This window comes from Bombus vosnesenskii, unplaced genomic scaffold (assembly GCF_011952255.1).
Source record: "Bombus vosnesenskii isolate JDL3184/JDL3185 unplaced genomic scaffold, Bvos_JDL3184-5_v1.1 scf7180000013305, whole genome shotgun sequence".
Classification (NCBI taxonomy): Eukaryota; Metazoa; Arthropoda; class Insecta; order Hymenoptera; family Apidae; genus Bombus; species Bombus vosnesenskii.
Genome location: NW_022882954.1, coordinates 1,955,470 through 1,977,124, shown reverse-complemented (window position 1 = coordinate 1,977,124; position 21,655 = coordinate 1,955,470). Strand labels below are relative to the sequence as shown.

The window sequence follows — 21,655 nt, the reverse complement described above, 5'->3', positions numbered from 1 at the left end:
ACGAGGGCGCATGCACTACCTCACCTCCAAGAATCAATAGACGTTCTGGTCACGTGAAGCATCCGCGAGAACAGAGACCTACCTTAGACGGAGGCAAAATTATATACAGAAAAGGGAAGAGAATAGTGGAGGAAGCACCAGAAAGAGAAAAGGAGAGAAAAGAGAGAAAATATAAAGGATAGAGAATAAAGGGTGAACGAAAGAAAAGGTAACAAAACGAATAAAGCGAGATAAAGAGAAACAAGGTGAGAAACTGTGGAAGAATAAGATATGAACAAGAGCTAAGATTGATTAAAGTGGAACAAGAGCGGAGGAGTTCGCAAATAATTAACTCATTTGAAAATTTCAATTAATAAATTTTTATAGAAATGGAAGCTTGTTAAATTTATTTTATAAGATAACAATGAAATTTCATAAAATTTTTACACCGGTTTTAATCGATTTGTGTAAGTTATAAATTTTTGTCTCATGTGTGATAATTTTGAAAACTGTAGCTGTAATAACCGATCTCCAATTTTAGATCTCTCCCTATACTACGACTGCAATTTACCCTACGTGTTTTCAAAGCTTTATTCAGTCAACAAGTCCTATAAATGTAATATCTCTTATTATTCATATTTATGCCTCTGTTAATGACTAGTAATTGGATTTCTTACATGATATTATGAAAAGTACTGTTATATAATATATATATTGTTATATACATATTTATTTAATAGGATTTATATGTTCTGAAAGAACCAATTCTAATACTTAAACTTTGTCCTAAGCATATTGTTTACCTTATACATCTAAACAACATACGTGCATAATATTTTTAAATCCACAAAATTAATGATAATGATACATTCATGATAATGACAATGATGATGATAAAGTGAAACATTTCAATCGATTTCTACTATATCAACAGGAATAGAAATATGTACGATGACCTTTTGTAGCTATGTGCGTTTGTTTACTACTAGACTATAGGGTAACTATTTTCGATGCACCCTACTAATTGTTCTTCCATTTCAAACAATTGTGATTAATATCATAGAAAAGGGTAAACATATATTTTTTTTTGTTTCGAATATACTTTACTTAACATTTAATATATTTGATTATTTATTTGTATCTATTTTATAATTACTAGTAAATAAATGTGTAGTAATTTATACATGTGTTACTTTCGACTTGTATATTTTAATCCTTCTAAAGAAAAATTTATTATTATCTTTACTTTTTTACCAAAAGTAAAAGATAGATATAAAAGCTATCCGAAAAAGAAAACATACACATTCATATATAAAATACCAATGCATTATGTACACAGTACTATATTACATATGCTAAAGTGAAATATTTAAATAAATCAAAATTAACATACCTTTCTAAAGACTACATATTCTATGTTCTACAGGGACAATAATCGTTATCTTCGAAATTTGTAAAATGCGAGACGAATGTTGAATCGCAATTTACCCAAACTCCATTACCAAGACTTAACGTATTATCAGAGTGCAGAAATTGTAGAAAATCCATCGATAAAATTTCTTGCACTATTAAACGATATAAACAGATTCACACAAATATATAAATAAGTACAATATTTCTTTTTACGCTTTATTATGATTTATGACATAACTATCAATACCATGATATCGGCACGATAGCATTATAGGTCATATTACAGGTATAGACATATTAGACATATCAGCATATTACATCTTTAAATTCAAATAGAATTAATTACACGATGAATATATAATATTTTTATATTATAAGAATAATTATTTAATAATAAGGTAATAAATTTTATGTACGTAATTTATGTATTGTAAGTAACGAACAAAGCAACCGTGAAAGAAATAATTAACTGACATCTCATGTAGAACAGACGTTGCATGCGAAGATAAATTCTTAAATTAAAAATGCATTAACTGAAATAAGTCAAAATAATGTCTAACCATTTTTTTATCATATTTTATCATATGTTTTATATATATCTTATACAAAAAACATAGGTGAATTTTTGTTTATTTGTAAAGTCATTTTGCTTTTCTGCTCCTCTCCGAGCTTATCAATATTTAAGGGAACACTGCAAACACATATAAATAATTTTATAATAAATATATGAGACATTAATACATATGCATATACCGAACTTACTTGTGTATTAATGCTCTTGCTCTAAAAGCAGCTAAATGAGCATAGTATGTAGGTGCAGGATAACTAACAGATCGTGTACATCGTGCGAACATATGACAAAGATAATACGTAAGTTGCTCAATTTCATCTTCCTGCATATGATTTTCATTACATATGCACCTGTATTTCGTAGGTCTGGCAGTACCCTATAAGTGTTTTTTTTCTATTAATTATTAATGTAACTACTTTTAACGGCATATAATATAATGTAAGATATAGGACTTACTTGTATGCTAGCATGAGATACAAGATAAAAGTCTCCATAAATTGGATGTGTAATTTCTGTATCAACGACAGTGCCTGCTTGTACATTAAAGTTTCTATCATCGGAATTTCTTTTGTCAGTCGGAAAAAGACGTATGTGATGCCTTTTTTGAACTACAAAAAATGTGATCGCAATGTCACGCTCTTCACTTTTGTTTAAACGATTTATAGCTCTTTTTATTGCTTCCAATTCATAATGCATCACTTGTAAAAGTTGTCCATCGCTTACACCATCCCTATACACGCGTAAATAAGTATTTGTTAAGAATATTCTATATAATTGAATTTACCCATTAACCTTACATATCGCTTAATATTCTAATCCATTTACCGATAGAAGATTATTCTTCTAGGCTTATATCCTGTTTGCGCATAAAAGTACTTCAACTGAATTATCATAATTTCTTCCATGTCGCGTATCATTTCCTCTCTCGGCTGCTGAAGTCTTATTTCAACGTTATATTGGAAAGCATTAGGATCATGACTTGCTGCAACCTAAATTACGGTATTATATATATATACACATTTTTTTGCATGATTCGATAATTTGATAATGAAGAGAAGATTCTTACAGCTGCAATCGAAGGTATATTCGTCGCATCAGGGGATGGATGAGTCACATCGGCACCAACGATCATGCATGGTTCTCTTAAACAAGGTGGACTAAAGAAAATAATACTTTATGTACATAAAACGCAAATATATAGTAGTGCACAATATACATATAGTAGCTCACGAAACATTTATCACAAAAAGTTCTTATGAATATATAATGTTCATTCTACGGAACTTTTTGAAATTTCACTAACTCTATAATGAGATATTATTGTAATCATAATAGCATTGCAACCAATACGAAAATGTACCAGAAATTTATTGCAAACAGGAAAAATTAATATGCAGCATAAATAGTAGACAATTAGCGCTAAAGATGGTCTCATTATATATGTATTGTGATCTATTAATATAATGAATAATTGAATGTTCAAATACTGTGGTCATCTTTGTGAAGTGTATGCTTCAAATACATATTTTGTAACTCCTATATACATTTTCAGATCCGTATCAAATTTTAACAATATAATCACTGTAGTCGTATCTCGTTATAGTACTAATGAAATTTCAAAATATTTTGTATAATATACATACAAAGTTTCTAGGAGTATCAAAATACTTTCGTGAGATATTGCATATTATAAAAAACATAAGAGATAATATTACCGATAAGAACGAGCAAAGGTGTGATTAACACCATTAAGCTTTGAATTAATTTTTAACAAAATATTTCCAACCGTTGAATCATTTAATTTCCTCATAGTTTGCTGTTTTATACATTGAGTTACAATACCTCCAAGTATTTTAAGTTCAGAAATTTGTTTCACAACACCTACAGTCAATAAAACATTTTATTAAAAATTTTCCTTTCGTATATGTATAAAATAATACCATACTTACTGTAAGCACTGTCCATATTCGGAAGTATTACTAGTACTAATTTTATATTTTGTTTCTTTTTTTGCTCAAAATAAGCAATAATGTTCGTAATATCATTTTCTAATCTTAATTTTGCGAATGGAGTTAGTGCCCTATTAATTGTCATGTTCAGAGATGAACCTAAAAAGTAATATAGCAACAAAATTTTATGTTACTATAAAAGAATATTTTAAATATTATGTTGGAAAATTTATTTTTAACGTACTAACCATCGTGTCGTAGTTTATCGTGCAAATTATGTAAATCAGAATCACGCACGTATCCGTCTAAACTTAATATAGTCCATGAATTTTCTGGCAAATCACATGGTTTTAAAAATTTGTCTGCTCTCCAGGTTCCCTTAAATACATTAACTTGTCTGTCATTGTATTGTAACTTGGGAGCTTCAAGAACTCTTGCTGGCACTTTTTCAAATTCTCCATGTACAGAGAAATGAAATTCATTCAGTAAACTTGGTTGATGGTTCAAATCCATCTTAGCAAACTGTGAACATATTTATATTTTAGTTTACTTTGTTAATGATAACAAATTGATTTGACAGTTTTCAATTATGAAAATTATTTTAAAAGCCTCTTACACCACTCATAATTTTCTCTTTACGTATTTGGGTACTAGTTGCTGTTTCGCGAATCATTTTAGAAGTCTGAACATCGTCCAGCTTTTTCCGTATAGTTTGTCCAGCTATAATTGTACATAACTGTAAAATATGAATACAGGTATCGTTAATTATTATTTAGGTATAATAACTTTAATCATGTAAACATATTTCTTTTTCATTTATATTTACCTCGGCAGGTACGTGAATGTTGCTATTTTTAGATCCTACCCAAATACAAGGCAGTTCAGGGTATTTTATTCTATATCTTTTCGTTTGTAAAAAATATTGTTCAACCGTAGAAGTAGTTCCATCTTTTAAAGTAAATTTGTTTTCTCTTGCACAATCGACTAATCCATTTATGACATAAACTCTTTTACTGGTAGGTTGATCTTGTAATTCATATTGTACTTTTAATCCCTTTAAAAATCTCGTTATTTTATCTCGATTATATTTTATGTCCCTTGGAGTTAGATGCTCCAGCACTGTACCAGTTCTAGGATTCTGACATAATTCTTTCATCAAATCAATAACTGACTGTTCTTTAGGAAATCCCTTATGTGCAACTATTCATAAAACATATTAAAGTTTATATGCATAATTAGCAATAGGTAATAATATTATTATGTTAATATATTACCATCTACATTCAAATATGCTCTAGATCCAACTATAGCAGATTGGAATACACCAAACCATAAATTTAAACCATTCGTCAATGACACAACTCTACCCGGTTCCGGTGCTTGAAAAAGTGATCTACCGACCTATCAACATGTTAAGTAATGTATTAATAATATTAAATTTATCGTAACATACTATATATATTATATATCATTACCACATGCAATTAATATGATAGTATATAAATCAAATATTTGCATAAATAAAATTTGAATTATTTAAGAAAATTACCGTTACGTATTGCGATGCAGGTCCATGGCGCAAAATGATATCCAATGCCTGAATACATTGCTGTTTTGTGTCAGACTCAAATGCATCATACTTTAAATTTTTGATCCATGACAAATCAAGAAACGCAACCTTTTTTAAATATATCTTGAAAGTTCTTTCTTTTTGGAATTCATTATCAAAAAGAGTTATTGATTCTTCCTTCTATAATGTATATATACATATATATAACAAAAATATATAAGATACTAAGAAACTATGTATATGTATAATCATAAAAGCACATTATTTATTTACTTACACTTTGATCACCAAAGGGAAGATCATTTGCACTATATGCATTTTTTCTGCCATCAAATGCAGGATATCTCTTTGGACACTGTATTTTTCTAAATTCTTCGAAAACAGATCTTAAAAAACATTTTGGTTTGTCTGGTGTAATGACTACATCATAATGAATAACATTTGTTTCAAAATTTCTAGGAAAGATGAGTCTAAACATGTTTGTTTCTACTGTAATTTTTCTGCCCATAGTTCCTACACTAGTTTTTTGTGGCATCTGATTCCAGTACATTTCTTGCAAACTTTTTGAAAACGCCTGTTTATGCTTTGGAACTACAGCAGTTACCTAAATAGAAATATACAAAAGTAAAATACAAATTACCATTTAATATTTCTACATACAATTTCATTTTGACTTCAGTAAAGTATAAACAATACCTGCTGTGGCTGTTCTGAACCAGATGCCTGTGGTTGGACATCATGTGACTGTCTCCCTGTTGAGAAAGGTGTCTGCTTTTGTCCAATATGAGCCAATTGTTGTTGTCGTTGACTTGACCCTTGCTGTGGTATACCACTTGGCCCTTGTTGTTGTCTAGCATTTGACCCTTGCTGTTGTCTACCACTTGGCCCTTGATGTGGTATACCACTTGGCCCTTGCTGTGGTATACCACTTGGCCCTTGCTGTGGTATACCACTCGGCCCTTGTTCTATGTCAAGTGATCCAGATGTGGATGTTTGCTTTCTGCCCTTCTTTTCTGTGCGATATATATATATATATATATATATATACATTTATCTTTTGCCTTATAAGAGAACAGCCTCAAGCGTAAATCGCCAATTTGGATACATATCATAAATCTTTCATACCGTCCATTACTAGCTCTCATTTATAAGATCATTACGGTTGAAGTATTGATTTTGATTACTCAAAGAACTAATGCAATACAGCATATTATGCTCATGTAGAAGATCACAAACTGTTAAAATTTTTACGATTAAATTATTTTCTAAACTTAATAATTTCTGAGACGTTCAAAATTAGCGATTTTGCTTGGAAACATATTCTTATTACTGTAGCAATATGTGCAATATGTAATATGTAATACTATTTTGTAAATCATTTGTTTGTTGTTGTGAGTAATTTGTCCGATGTCGTGAAGAATGTGTTATGTATTGTGAATCATGTATCTGTTGCTTTGAGCTGGACATGTCAATGTCACCTGTTAGGACATGTGTTCGTTCGTTAGGACATTTGTTCGTTTTTTCTGTGTAACATATGTAAATATATTTGCTTGCTGTCTTAATATATTATTACTGTAATATATAGAATGCATGTAAAAGTTACATAAAAGCGGGCACGAGATAATTCCTCATGACAAAGTAAGGAGAACACATAAAACAACAAATATATTTATTCAAGGTTCAGCATATCAGGAAATTAAATTTGAAATCGAGCAATGTGTGACGTATATCGTTCGTATACAACTGCGCGACTTGAATAATCTGCAGCCATATAACATGACCACATTTATTACGGAATACTTTAACTAAAAAATCGTTATTTACATTTTTTACATAAGAACTTGTTGTTACACGATGTTCCTTGACCAGATTTTTATTTATAATGCCACATCAACTGTATACGTTACGATTATGAAATGGATTTTCAAATTCGATATTCTCGAAAGCTAAGTTTCAAATGACCAAATCTTATCCTATTTCATTTTTATCTTTTTATGAAAGATTACTTCATGTCCGCTTGAACATGCGTAACTTTCGGACGCATCCAATAATATTATAATATTCGTGCAACTTACTCCGAGTCATTTTCACAACTTTCCCAGAAAACAACTTATTGATCTTTGTGTTTTTAATGATTACTTCAAACCCAAATTTTGTTTCACTTGCGTGAGATTATAAATTCACGTACTTCCTTACATACAACAAGCACGTTCCTGACCTTTATTACTTTCTGTGTGAGATTGGGGAAGACCTACGACATATTTTTTATCGATTATAAGGCTTACCAACTTGTTACCTATAAATGTTATAATTAAATACAAAAACAGGCAAAAGGAATAAAGTACAAAAAAAGATCTTTTCAATGGTATATAATTTATGTCAAACAGAGGACCTCAAAAAATTGTTTAAAATTGTTTAACAATTTCCTATGTTAATGCATGTAATGTATTAGTGAGAATGTACAATACGTTAAATGTTAGAGATTTTCATTAATTGTTGTATCTATTGGCATAAAGTGGTAAAATTCCCTAAGAAATCTGATTTATAAATCGTGAAACAATATAAATATCGTTCAAAATCTATACATTGATATCTTCTTTCACCTATATGATATTTTAAAGTAGATCAGTTTAAAGAATCAGAATACAATTTTTTTATTTTCTTAGTTAGTATTTAATTTTTCATTATTGAAATGGTATATTATATTAATCATTGTTTAACTGTTAAATAATAGAATTATAAATATTATTATTGTCGTGCATGTTTAGAAAATATGTATTGCAAAATTACAAAAATAATTAGAATACTGACAAAAATATATAGTAGAAAACTTGTTAGAGAAAGATATTAAAGACAGGTATATTTCCACAAAAATCAAAATAGGTTCTAATTTAAAAAAATTATATTTTGTATACTGAACTGGCAATTAATTATAAAAGATCTGCAATTTCGATTAGGCTGTTTGCGAGTGTTCCATTCAGTAAGAGAACCACGGTTCTCGAAATGATCATAGTGGTTGTTATGTTTCTTTAAAGAATATGGCAAGATGGCGACATATTTGAAGCGAACGTCAAAATTATTTGATATTTCTTTGACACGACCATCGGTGGATATTAGTCTACGAGATTTAATATGCCCAGTATGCCGCAGCATCCTGATTGAGCCAGTAACATTACCGTGCACACACAATCTTTGCTTAAAATGTTTGAAAGGTACTTTCGAACACAATAGTTTGAGTTGCCCTCTCTGTAGAATACGAGTCGGTTCTTGGCTACGTACAGCAACGAAGACCGAAACATTAGTTAATAACGGTCTTTGGGAATTAATTCGAACTAAATTTTCTAAAGAAGTTGAAAGCAAATATAGCGGTGACGACAGAAGTATCGATTTGGATGCTGGTAAGTTTCCTATAAGACAAGATAAACAAATGTAACATAACCTCTTTAGTTATATATTATCATAACATTAATATGTATAGAAATATACGCATGTATAAATACGTATGTATGATTGAAAGTATAAAATGAATCTTCTCAAAAATAAAAAAATACAATTTTGTAATAGTAGGAATTATTTTGTGCTACTTATCATTCCTATTTGTTGTTATTGAAAACAAAGTACGATTTAAATGTTATTTGAAATTATGTGATCGTTATATATAATAGATGTGTAATAAACTATTTTTCTCTTACAGACTATACTGGTGCTAAAAAAATACTTAGTGCAGCTGGAGAAATTCGGCAGGAATATGAAGTGCAACTTCAAATGGCAGAGGAAGAAATACGATGTCAAAGGAAAGCTGAGCAGATAGCCAGCGAGTCTTTAATTCGCAAAATTCAGGAAGAAGAACAGCAACAACAACTAGCTCAATTAACTCAAGATCAGTTACTTGCTAAATCTTTAGTAAAGAAACAGCTTGTGGGCAAACACAAAGAAGTTTCTAAATATAAGGACTCTCTTAATGTATCTAATAGTTGTTTTCATGCTTCAAGATTGAATGTTGCCACTATGACTGAAGTAAATTCATATAACGTAGAAGCGCAAAGTTCAAAGTATGAAAAACCGCCTCTTTTAGATTCTCAAGATAATCCAGGTTTAAGAAGGTCAAATATTGCATTAATATCTAAAATCCGTGCAGAAAGATATGCGTCCAGTATAAAAAACAATGCAAACTTGCCTAGAACATGTAACGATCCTACAAGTAAATTTTGTTGTCAGAAACCAACTGTACATAATGCTATTTCAAGAACTTTAAAGCATCAAACAGTGTCTAAAATAATTGAACCTTGTATCTCAAAATGTTCCTTGGAATCTAGAACATCTACTTCGAAAATATATGGTACTCAGAGCAAAGAAGAGTTGCATGTACCAAATGATATTGTAAACAGTAAAAAGAAAAGTTTAAGTGTGGAAGTGTGTGTGTCTTCGGGAGACGATGACGAAAGAACGGGAAGTGCTGAAAGTGCTGGTAGTCATGATAGCATTAACCAAGAAATTCATCATTTTAAACCTATCAAGGCCATGCCAAGAACACCATTAAAAATGTCTACAGGTTGAATTTTATTTTTATTGTATACACTTACGTTCAAATTTCAACTCTTTTTTAAATAATTTGTATAATATTGCATTACAGATGGAAGACAAATAGATCCAAAATTAATTAGAGTTGTTCCTATACTTAAAAGAATATCTAACGTTGTACCTAAACCACCATCTCAGGCACATTTGAAACGAATTATTGGATGTTCCTGGAGTGCATTTCGAGGTAGGTTAATTTTACAATGCAATGCAGTTTTTACAGGATATAATGTCACACGAGTAGAAACAATCATACTTTTAAATATCGTAGGGAAAACTAAACAGAGCTCTAAGGAGAAGGATGTGTGTAAAGAAGAGATTGAACAGAAACCATCAACATCTTGTAATCAATCACAAACAAAATTTCAAACAGACGATAGTATCCATAAACTTGAATATATTTCAGAGGTATCATTTGATTCTAATAAGAATTATGCTAAGAATGTGAATAATATAATTAATGGCACTAAAATCAGTAAAAACTTAATATTAGAAGAGCATAGAGATATTAGAAAGGTACAAAAATCATGGAAATCTCATATTAGAAACGGCATGGTATGTAAATCTAAACGACAAAAATCTTTATGGATTAAACAAGATATTAAGGCTGCAACAAATATGAAATATATGAGTGATATCGAAATGAGAAATTTGAGTTCTCCATCTGAATCTATAAAGCTAAATTCACTTTACAATGAGAAGTCCGAAATACGAGGCGAGAATGAAATAACAATTGAAAATATTGCGGAAAGAATAAAGAAAAGAAAAATAAACACGGATAAAAAGAATTCCAATAGAGTATCCTCGTCAGGTTTAGAAACAATCATGAAAAGAGACACAAGAAAGAGACTATGTAGGAAAGAGGAGATTGAATATAAGATGACAGATGATGTTCCTGTTACAGTACAGAACAGAAGTAGAACTAAGTTTACTAGAGCTACTTTATCGAAATCGAAACAGCGAAGGGCATGCCCAGAAAAACAGTCTAGTACAGAAAATTCTGAAAAAGGAGATCCTTCTATAAGATTAAATTGCCAGAATAACAATTCTGGCTTAAAAAGAACAACTCGAAAGATACGACACATGAACAGTTCCATAAATAGTGGCACAAATATAACATATGAGCATATGGACAATATGGACACTTGTAATTTGTCTGAATCTTGTGTCGAGATGCAAACATGTATATCAGAGAATAATAATACTACTGAAACAAGTATAATCGTAGAGAAAAATGTTCTTTCGGATGAAGAAATTATCAAAGAGCAGGAACGAATGGAAAGATTAGTTATTCAAGAAAAGGAAGATTTTGAATTGGCCCAGAGATTGCAGGCAAAGTTCGACGAGATGGAAGGAATAGCTGCTCGAACCAGAAGATCTAGGAGGGCGATTGAGAGTGAAACGATTGAGTTAGACTTATATAAAATCGATGCCGGGAGGAATGTACAAAAAGCAATGAATTCGCATACTGCCAAATCATCGATTATCAACCACACTGTAAACACTGAGGCTAAGAAACGTGGTAGACCTCCGAAGCGTATAAAATAATCTATCAACATGGATCATTATGTCGGCAAATCGCGAACCTTCCACATGGATGTTCCTATAAAGTATAAAAGAAAGGTTTGAATGACACATTGTACAATAATTTATCTATCTTAATCGAATTATTTGCGTGGCTTGATGTGTGTACCTGGATATATTATTATGACCGTAAAAAGAGACAAAAAGTCACAATGCGTTCAGGAAAATGTTTAATGAACGTATATGATCGTGTTTTGTAACATATTTTATTTACATTTGATGTTAAAAATGGAAAAGTACTGTATTAAATCGCAAAGCGATAAGGTATTTTGAAAAACAACTAATCCTAAAGAAACAAAAGCAAAGCTTTTTCTCAAGCATTTTTATTCTTTGTTGTCTTCAAATTATATAATAATTAATAGGAGACACAATTCGACTGACGCATAAAAAATGGGATTCTTGAGATTAAAATTATAGCTTTAAAAAGAGTTACTACGTATAAAAACAATACACACAAAATACGTAGTGGTACTATTATACAGTTAAGTATTCATTTTATAAAAATGAAGGTAATCATTAAAACTTAGTATCACATTTATATCTGAAATAGTATTATCTTCTTTTATATAAAAACAAGAGAATATAGAGCTCTAGTTTTCTGCTAAATGCAATTATAGGCCAAGCAAAATTAAGATCTTGTTTCTCTCCTGTTTTATAGAGCATTTTTTTGTGTCTTATCATTTACCACAGCAACGTTGATTAATGCCCTTTAATCTAACGAATTTCACTGAATTAACAATGGTAAAACGTCGCACTTAACGATTGGTAGCAAATTATATAAGCGTAATATTATTATTATTAATCTTATAGAAATTTGTAGCATTTTCGGTTTCTAACCGAACTTCGTAAGTTAGACAAATTGTTTTTTCACACAGTGATTTGACCGGGAAATCTTTCTGTGGAAAGAAATTTGATTTTGTACGCTTCGTAATCGTATTGCTAATGTCATATTGTTATATGCAATATTTTGGAATATTTGTAATTGTTGCACGTATCAACAGTTTTCTGTCTCTCTTCCGATCATTTTCTTTTCATTTCCACACAGTTTTTCCTTTTTCGTTTTTTTTTCTTTCTTTCTTATCTTTACCGTACTCTAAAGTATTAAATCTTCGACGAAGTAATGACTAATTTGATCGAAATGTGTATCTTTTTAACTTCATACGCGGTACACAGAACAAAATATTGCAGACATAAATTATGTTTCGACCAGAAGACTTCAAACATATGATTTACTAATTGTTATTTACGTCATGCGTTTATAGTTGTACACGAATTAATAGCATCGACAGAGTACAAGTTATTTCTGATGAACGATGAACGACGGGGATTTGAGGGAATGTGAACGGAGTGGGGGCGGCAGTGGAAGAAGTAAAATAGGGAGAAAGTGGAAAGAATTTTTGCGAACGCATAAGTATGATATCGAGGTGCTTCAACGCTAGTTGCATAGCAGCGTTGTAACATGTTGTTACACAATAATAGAGTAATATGCGTCAGACATCTCGTTAGATTTATTTCTTACTCCGTCAATAGTGATAGTCTTTCAATTCACGTAGATACATACATGCATTCATACAATACATAAATCATATATGTATATATATGATTAGTAGATATAATTAAATGTCGTATACACTAGTGTACGATTTCGAAGGAAGTAAATTAATCAAGATTAATACATTATAGCTTCGAATACAACTTATCGCGCAAATGTACTAAAAGTGCGTATTGATGAAGATTCAAAGGGATTAAACTAACTAAACTATAAGATTTACGAATGTATAAAGAAAATATTTACATATAGATTAATTACATGATATCGTCGAACAATATGTATCAGTAAATAAGGAATGGCGAGATATGTATAATCCAGATTTGAAAACAGAAAAACGAATACAAGAATAATGTAACAACGGTGAATAACATGGATTTTTGAAAAGTCATTTTTATATACATTGCACGACTTGCAGATAGAAATAATGTATCGAAAGTAATGGGAAGGAATCAATCATCGAGTACCTTGTTGTACTATTGTTCTTCCTGATACCTTTTATGTATCAATACAAATAAACAGATGTAATTATTCTACGAAACATTTTTCTTTATACGTATACTTGTACTTGTCTGAATAGTTAAGTTTCTTGAATAGATTTGTATCAACCAATAAAATTATCAATACTGTAAAATCACAATTAAGTTAAACGCGCCGGTCGATATTAAAATTTACAGTTAAACGAATTAAAGAGTATATTTGTTTATGGAATCCAGCGTGTGATCGATGTATCAACGCCGAGTCAGCTGCATCACGTTACATCACTGGTGTATATCTATAGTGTAATATGTACTGAAAAAAATGGTAATGCGTATGCGCGTGACAATTCGGTCAAGGGTATCTTAGAGGTAAATATCCTAACCTACGAGATTTATATAATGAGCTTTCATGAGATTTCTATGGGCTAGCAAGAAAAATTGATGAATTCTTTTACAATAGTTTTTATAAAGTAGAGATCATTTTGTAAATGCGTTTACAGACCAGAGTAAGAATTTTTGATTAGGTTTGATATTAAAGTCTATGAAATTTTCGCATGAAATCAGTCGATAATAGTCAATACAGAGTGGAGTAAAAAAGAACAATTGCAGCATCTCCCAGTAATCCTTGCATCGGTTGTATGAAATAACAAAATAATAAGACGATCCACTTTCTCCGCGAAAAGTGTTAATTAAGTGCAACGATATCGACTGATTAAATGAAAAAAAAAACGGTATCTACCTATTCAGAGCATGACAGAACGAACGATGAGCAGAATGTACGAATGCTAAAATAAAAGAAGAAAAGAAACAGTAAGAGGAAAGGAAAAAGGAAATGATAAGCGGTATATACATACATAGAAGAGGCGTATAGAACCACGGCGGGTGCAACGTGACCGATGAACCACGTGATCGAGTTGGCCAATTGCAAGGTACGCGGGGACGCTGTCACGTTGCATTCGGCGTGGCTCCGCGTCCCCTTGCTCTTACAGCATATCTCTCCTTCTCTATGTCTACTGGACAAGTTGTACGTTGTACGTTGGCATATGCGAGCAACTGTTTCTTGTGCGCGTTTCGCATCCATGTTCGTTCGTTCGTTCGTTGCAAATTACTTTTACGTCCGTTCTCCCGGAAAGCTGGAAAAATTCCATTATCCGAAACAAGTATCGAATTTCACCGGTCGCAACAATCGCCGCCGATCTTACCAATGAGTTACTATTATCTTTGCATGATCATTCAATCATCTAAACGCGTGGAATGTTAAACCGAATGTGTATGCTGTTTTTTCTAGTTCTGATAAGTTTGTCCAGTGCGTCGTTTAACTAACGTTCAACGATATCGCGAATTCGGATACATTAAAATGTCCGCGCATCCACACGATTGTAAGTGTTCGTTCGTAAATGCACGTTAGACGTTTTGCTTCCAAATTTCACCTTCGCTCCCTTGCTAATTCCGGTTATCGCAACGCAATCTTCTGTTGCTAGTAGTGACATTCTTAACCGACTATCTTTATCTTGTATCATCTTAAAGTTTTATAGCGTGTCTTTCCTGCTTTTCATCGATCATCTAACGATTTCTTGTCGATTGATACAATATTCATTCTATAATTGGATGATCGATATTTACAAGTAAACATTAATCGCAGATAAGCACATGCAGCTTTTGTGTTATCCAATCGATCTTTGCTGCAACGATTTATCAAATTGTTGTACTTGTTTATTTGCATTTGTCTCACTTTTGTTTTATGGATATACGTAACACATACAGCCATTATCGAATGTAAAATGTTCTCTTCGATCGAATCGCTTAACATTAAATGAAACAGTACATATTGAGAAGCAAGTATCGTTATGCCGCGTCCTTTTTTATCGACAGAACCCCGACTTCACGACTATGTGCAGAGATTTATAATATTTGCGTCACATTTTTCAAGCCATTGAAAGAGAGCGATTATAGCAATAGCATATAGGGAAAAATATAAATTGCAAAATATTATCGAAATTATTTAGCGTCTAAATGAATTTTACTTAATTAATTAAATTTAAACGATTTTAATTGTACAAGGATTTTATAAAGGGATCTTATAAAAAGACTTTAGAAAATTAAACATTATTCTTAGAAGAATTATAACTTTGGATTTAAGAGAGTAATTTTGAAGTCAGAAAGCTCGATCGCCTCGTAGATATACCATTCGATATTGCTGATGCTGTTGGTTCTTATCGCAGTATATCAAGTTGAAGACCTATCGTTGAAGATGTGTGCTGTGACAATTTGCACGTTGAACGAAGGATGCCGGTAATCAATCGATCACCGAAATCAATTTCAAGGAGAATAGACAGTGGCTGCGAAAGAGGCTAAGCTCCGTCCACGAAACTTCACGTTCCGAGAAACAGGTATTACAATCATATAATTATATAATACTCGTCTATATTCGGGCATGACGGGGAGTGCTAGTTACGTGAATCGACCTGGAATTAATTCACAGAAAGAAAAACCTAATACTACAATACATATATAATTTGTCATACGTCGTATCGTTGATAGACTTTATTTCATTATTTTTATTCATATTTACTTCTAATGTTTTTACGGATTTGTTTATAAATAGAAATAACTAATAGAGGGATATAATACTTCTGTGATTTCGACTGTTCGGGTTCTGATCGATCGTTCCAATCGTAATCGATAAAAGTTGCGGTAGCTAGCCACAGTGCGATAAATTTCCAATTTGTATCTTGATACCTGTCGCCATTCATCGAAATAACACGTAACTCGTTAGTGTTTGCGTACGCGTTAATCGTCACTCTTCTTTTCTGGTACGAAGGTTTAAGAAGACGATTGACACGGGTGAACGGAACTTAACAGACGGTATTTACGTTCGCGCAGACATTTCTAAATGTTACGAGTGTGACATAATAACACGGCAACGATAAACCGAACGCCTGTTACTATCGATTCCCCTCCCTGCGTACTACAGTAGAGTCGACCGTGATACGTCATACGTCAGTTAGCGCGTAACGTGCACCACAGTAGAAATGTCGGAAATGTGTCAGACGTAGAAATTAGGCGATGTATGATATATCGATGCACGGGTTCGTTGATTCACTGCTCTCTCTTTCTTTTTCATTGTTCTTTGGGGGTGTCCGATGCGAAGCTCGTATCGGACTAAATCGGAATGATCGAGACCTACTGCTGCAAGAGTGTTTTATAAGATTATAATGCAAAGTAAAAAAAAATTCCAGACAATATACCCCGATATCGCCTACCGTGCTTTCTTCCTCTACCTTCTCTCCTGGGATCGCTCTGTTTAAAGAACTTCTACGTAATAGCTACTTCTAGCTACTACTAAATGATCGAATGATGCCGAAAGACAAATAAGATTAAAAGACGCTAGAGACGTAGCAAAAAAACAAAAGAAAGGACCAATTGGAGAAGATAAGGAAAAGCCAAACCTATAGAAACTACGAAGAGAATAGATAGTGGCGCGCGATATAAATCGATCACGTTTGAGCGGCAGGAATTCTTCCTTTCCATAGACGGTAGAAAATCTCGATCGAGAGAATAGTAAATCGATCGATCTTGTTCTCGACTTTGATGACGTAAAAACGAGGCGGAATCGATTTGTCAGGACGATGATACTCGAAGACTGAAGATACTGTTCCATCGAGGTGGTTAACTTAAAAATTTACAAAGAAGTGCATCCTTCGGATTATCTCTCTCGTAGGAGAGGAACGACGGAAAAAGGAAAACATAGGGAGGGAAAAGGAACGAAGGGAGGGCAAGAAAATTAAAAAAAGATGTTAAAGAATGTTGCGTCTGTGTTCGTATGCGTATATGTATGTGCGTGTGCCCGCGCCCGCATCTGTATGTACGCGCGAGTGTGTGTGTACTCTGTGCCTGTGAAACAGTGACAAGAACACGCAGGGACAGATACGAAGAGCAGAGGGAGAGCTGTTTAGTTGTTTAAAAATGTGCTGCTTGTTTAATAGAACACCGCTGTTATTACCGAAAATTTGAAAAGATCGAGAGGAGAAAAGACGAATTTGAAGAAAATCGACCGACCTAGCAGGAGGAGGGAAAATGACGGGTAGTCGTAGTAGCGAAATAAATCCGGATGTGACGGTGCGTGGCGAGGGTGGAAAGCATACGGTTCATTGGTTTCGCAAAGGTCTCAGGCTTCACGATAATCCTTCGCTGAGGGAAGGTCTTACCGGAGCCACTACGTTTCGTTGCGTGTTCGTTTTGGATCCATGGTTCGCCGGAAGTACCAACGTTGGCATCAATAAGTGGAGGTGAGTACGCGAGTTAACGTTTAACAAATACAGTTCGCTTTACAATTCGGTTTTTCCACAGGTTCTTGCTACAGTGTTTGGAAGATCTCGACTGCTCCTTGCGAAAATTGAACTCCAGACTATTCGTGATAAGAGGTCAGCCGGCGGACGCTCTGCCGAAATTGTTCAAGGAATGGGGTACCACGAATTTGACCTTCGAGGAAGATCCAGAGCCATTCGGACGCGTGCGAGACCACAACATCTCGGCACTCTGCAAGGAGCTTGGTATCTCGGTGGTCCAAAAGGTCTCGCATACTCTTTACAAGTTGGACGAGTGAGTGGAAATACTATCATTCGATCGACCTTCCATTCTTAAATTCGCTTCTCTTCCCTAGCCGGTTATTGGTCGTCGATAGACGTCGCGAGCTATCCACTAGTCCTTCCAGTGGTGTAATGTTTTTTCTGTTCCGATAATATTTATAAATTTCCTGGTAATATTCTTTCCCCGTGTATGTGACGATGTCAGCGAGCATCGACGATCGTGTCTTTCGCGTTTCAGGATCATCGAGAGGAACGGAGGGAAGCCACCGTTGACTTATCATCAATTTCAAAATGTGGTTGCCAGTATGGATCCTCCAGAACCATCGGTGCCGACTGTCACTTCTGCTTGCATAGGTTCGGCCTACACCCCTCTGAAAGAGGACCACGATGATCATTACGGTGTTCCAACGCTCGAAGAACTTGGTAAATTTACGCGTTCGTTTATCGCGTATTTATTTCGAGTGATTATTTCGGCTATGTAGAGGGAACTGGATCGAGAGTTTCGTTGTAAGGAGTTAGCTATCCTAATGATTAACAGGCTTCGACACGGAGGGTCTTCTTCCGCCTGTATGGGTTGGAGGCGAAAGCGAGGCTCTGGCGCGGTTGGAGCGTCATCTAGAAAGGAAGGCCTGGGTGGCTAGTTTCGGGAGACCGAAAATGACCCCGCAATCATTGTTGCCCAGTCAAACCGGTCTTTCGCCTTATTTACGATTCGGATGCTTGAGCACCCGGCTATTTTATTATCAGCTCACTGACCTCTATAAGAAGGTAAGGTAACATTATCTATTTAATCGACGTGGATCGCAACTGCTGCGATTGTAAATTATAAATTAGTCACATTAATCATCGACATTCGATTGAAAGATTATACGTATCAATGTTTTATAGATAAAGAAAGCCGTACCACCGCTTTCGTTGCACGGGCAACTTTTATGGCGTGAATTTTTTTACTGCGCTGCTACGAAGAACCCAAATTTCGATCGGATGCAGGGTAATCCAATTTGCGTGCAAATCCCTTGGGACAAGAATGTCGAAGCACTTGCCAAGTGGGCAAACGTGAGTGAATTCGTTTATAGACAAATCGTCCGTTATTTCTTGAGTTTTCATAAAAAAATCGTAAGAGACGTTTGTCGGACAGGGCCAAACGGGATTTCCCTGGATCGATGCGATCATGACACAACTAAGAGAAGAAGGTTGGATACATCACTTGGCTAGACACGCGGTCGCCTGTTTCTTAACCAGAGGCGACCTTTGGATCTCCTGGGAAGAAGGAATGAAGGTAAAATGCCACTTGTTGTACATTGACATTTCGACTAGCATTCTAGAGGATTGACTGTAGCATACTTTGCTGTCTCGCGTTTCGTTTGACGTTTGTCCCATTAGTTTCATCTCTGTCGATCATCTTTCTTGCCATATTGGTTGCCAGTTCGTTCAGCGAGATACAAAGTTAATCGAAATTTTTGTCAAAGGTGTTCGACGAGTTGTTGCTAGATGCTGATTGGTCGGTGAACGCGGGAATGTGGATGTGGTTATCGTGCAGTTCTTTCTTCCAACAATTCTTCCACTGCTATTGCCCGGTGAGATTCGGCAGAAAAGCTGATCCGAATGGCGATTACATTAGGTAACTTTAGATCGCTTCTAAACGACGTTTCTTCGGCATTAGAGTTTCGATTGTGATTTTGACTTTCGACATCTCGTAATCTATACTATACACGATACCGGATGACTTCGTCTCGTGATTTGTTTTCTTTTGTATTCTATTTTGATACAGGCGATACTTGCCGATCTTGAAAAATTTTCCTACGAGATATATTCATGAACCGTGGAACGCACCACTTAGCGTGCAACGTGCAGCCAAATGTATTATTGGCAAAGACTATTCATTACCGATGGTGAATCACAGCAAGAGCTCCAGGATCAACATCGAGAGAATGAAGCAAGTCTATCAGCAATTAAACAAATATCGTGGAAACGGTGTGTTCTCGACTCGCTCTTTAGCAGAATCTTAAACGTTTGACATTTAAAGTGCGAAAATATTACTTCTATTCTTTTTTTTTATCGTTGCAGGTGCCTCCCTTAAAGGAGAAACAGTTGGTAAGTCGTTTATACCATTCATTTTCACCTTCTTTATCGTTCAATTTACTCAGAAGTATGAACTCTTAAGGTATAAACTAAGGTATATCTCTTGAAACGAAAGTATATTCTACATATCACCTTCCTTATGTACACACAACAAATATGTAACAAATAGTTTTTTTTCGACAAGGTTTATTGAATGCACTACCACCTCCATCGGTAAAAGAGAACGAGGAAGAGAAGAAGAAGACGAAGCAATCTCCGCCTCCCCCGGAGAATCAATCCAAGATGGAAGCTCTTGCCAAGACAACGCAACATCAGCAACAGCACCATCAACATCAATAACGACGACTACACTGACGTCGTCGAAGCAATTAGGCGATAATCCGAAGAAACGAAATTTTGATTATTTCCTATTTCTACTTAATTCACACTTATTTATTTACCGTCATTACGTCGATGCTGGAATCATCTTAATTGTAATTCATCGTAACGCGTATAATCGTTAATAGTTTGAAAAAGTTATTTGCAGCGAAAGCAAAGCCATCCATCGTGTCTGTTCAAATGTTCGTTTGTATTTAGAAGTATGTTTCGAAACAAGAAACGTAAAACTTGAACGTTATGGCAAGAAAAATGACGATGAGACGAATTTTATAATTCCAATCGTTGTACATAATACATCCATTATACGTCGTAAATAAAAATTTTTCATGCAAACTTGTTTGATAATAATTGCTTCTGATTGTGCATTCAGCTATACCGATCCCTGCCACTCTTTTTTTCTATACATTAAACTAAAACCATCGTATACATTAGCCACAATTTATCGTACAAAAGAACGATATCCTCTACTTACCGCGTCATAAAGTTTCATCGTTACTTACTAGGCGGGAAAAAAGGTGATAAAGGAAATTAAAAGAAAGTAAAAAATGAAACAAACGATATGTCGACCGGTAATACGATCAAATGGGGAGAATTCGTTAAAAAAATATGCACAAGCGTTACTCTGAACACCAACAATTTACTCGTTTCGAACATTTATCCCTCAAGGTATGTTCTTTGATAGGGACAAGTGTTGAGAAAGGAGTTTAGTATTGCCGAGCCTGAACCTCGATGAGACGAAGACTCGACGAGGTATCTAATTGACGTATTTCTTGTTTTCGATCGAATCGCAGACCGATTCGTCTAGAAAGTAGAGAATCGCGTTTCTTACCTAATAATCCTTAACACGGAACAACGTATCGTTCTCTTTTTCGCTTATAACTTTCGTCGTTGCTAAAGACGTTTACATCGATGCAATGCGCGCGTATGTGTATTT

At 33.9% G+C, this 21,655-nt stretch overlaps 3 protein-coding genes and 1 long non-coding RNA gene across 9 annotated transcripts; 3 read left to right on the top strand and 1 right to left on the bottom strand.

Moving 5' to 3' along the window:
* Window positions 1–52: 52 nt before the first annotated feature.
* Window positions 53–1,840, top strand: LOC117234641. 3 transcript variants are annotated; one of them, XR_004493553.1, is made up of 3 exons: window positions 53–446; window positions 521–1,048; window positions 1,406–1,840. It is a non-coding gene; the product is annotated as an uncharacterized LOC117234641 (long non-coding RNA). The 3 variants fall into 3 exon arrangements; XR_004493554.1 differs by having other exon boundaries at window positions 53–595; window positions 720–1,048; XR_004493552.1 differs by having other exon boundaries at window positions 53–1,048.
* A 91-nt stretch (window positions 1,841–1,931) lies between these two features.
* On the bottom strand, window positions 1,932–7,744 carry LOC117234637 (protein argonaute-2). 4 transcript variants are annotated; one of them, XM_033496034.1, is made up of 17 exons: window positions 7,558–7,744; window positions 6,847–7,005; window positions 6,442–6,495; window positions 6,179–6,393; window positions 5,760–6,086; window positions 5,462–5,662; window positions 5,187–5,313; window positions 4,739–5,112; window positions 4,529–4,648; window positions 4,161–4,434; window positions 3,913–4,071; window positions 3,679–3,844; window positions 3,030–3,120; window positions 2,789–2,952; window positions 2,420–2,693; window positions 2,155–2,339; window positions 1,932–2,083 (listed from the first exon to the last, which is right to left on the bottom strand). In XM_033496034.1, the coding sequence occupies exons 1-17, from the start codon at window positions 7,565–7,567 to the stop codon at window positions 1,993–1,995; spliced, it is 2,991 nt and encodes a 996-aa protein (XP_033351925.1). In that variant the 5' UTR covers window positions 7,568–7,744; the 3' UTR covers window positions 1,932–1,992. The 4 variants fall into 4 exon arrangements, with proteins under 4 accessions (XP_033351925.1, XP_033351923.1, XP_033351924.1 ...); XM_033496032.1 differs by having other exon boundaries at window positions 6,179–6,495; XM_033496033.1 differs by having other exon boundaries at window positions 6,179–6,495; window positions 6,847–6,960.
* Window positions 7,745–8,447: 703 nt separating this feature from the next.
* Window positions 8,448–13,734, top strand: LOC117234565. The gene is made up of 4 exons (XM_033495921.1): window positions 8,448–8,880; window positions 9,177–10,034; window positions 10,116–10,247; window positions 10,332–13,734. The coding sequence occupies exons 1-4, from the start codon at window positions 8,529–8,531 to the stop codon at window positions 11,606–11,608; spliced, it is 2,619 nt and encodes an 872-aa protein (XP_033351812.1). The 5' UTR covers window positions 8,448–8,528; the 3' UTR covers window positions 11,609–13,734.
* Window positions 13,735–14,650: 916 nt separating this feature from the next.
* Window positions 14,651–21,060, top strand: LOC117234567 (cryptochrome-1-like). Its single transcript, XM_033495923.1, has 12 exons — window positions 14,651–15,051; window positions 15,895–16,062; window positions 16,912–17,961; window positions 18,023–18,274; window positions 18,500–18,684; window positions 18,800–19,029; window positions 19,150–19,317; window positions 19,400–19,540; window positions 19,731–19,882; window positions 20,033–20,235; window positions 20,329–20,355; window positions 20,528–21,060. The coding sequence occupies exons 3-12, from the start codon at window positions 17,750–17,752 to the stop codon at window positions 20,680–20,682; spliced, it is 1,725 nt and encodes a 574-aa protein (XP_033351814.1). The 5' UTR covers window positions 14,651–15,051; window positions 15,895–16,062; window positions 16,912–17,749; the 3' UTR covers window positions 20,683–21,060.
* Window positions 21,061–21,655: the final 595 nt, after the last annotated feature.

Excerpts from the sequence above, each read along its gene's own strand:
- LOC117234637 (XM_033496032.1), bottom strand. Across the intron at positions 5,663-5,759 it reads TTCCCTTTGGTGATCAAAGT|AAGGAAGAATCAATAACTCT; the intron begins GTAAGTAAATAA and ends TATACATTATAG. Across the intron at positions 5,113-5,186 it reads AGCATATTTGAATGTAGATG|TTGCACATAAGGGATTTCCT; the intron begins GTAATATATTAA and ends TTTTATGAATAG.
- LOC117234565 (XM_033495921.1), top strand. The coding sequence starts at position 8,529 with ATGGCGACATATTTGAAGCGAACGTCAAAATTATTTGATATTTCTTTG. Across the intron at positions 8,881-9,176 it reads AAGTATCGATTTGGATGCTG|ACTATACTGGTGCTAAAAAA; the intron begins GTAAGTTTCCTA and ends TTTCTCTTACAG. Across the intron at positions 10,035-10,115 it reads ACCATTAAAAATGTCTACAG|ATGGAAGACAAATAGATCCA; the intron begins GTTGAATTTTAT and ends ATTGCATTACAG.
- LOC117234567 (XM_033495923.1), top strand. The coding sequence starts at position 17,750 with ATGACGGGTAGTCGTAGTAGCGAAATAAATCCGGATGTGACGGTGCGT. Across the intron at positions 18,275-18,499 it reads ACTCTTTACAAGTTGGACGA|GATCATCGAGAGGAACGGAG; the intron begins GTGAGTGGAAAT and ends TTCGCGTTTCAG. Across the intron at positions 20,236-20,328 it reads AAACAAATATCGTGGAAACG|GTGCCTCCCTTAAAGGAGAA; the intron begins GTGTGTTCTCGA and ends TTATCGTTGCAG.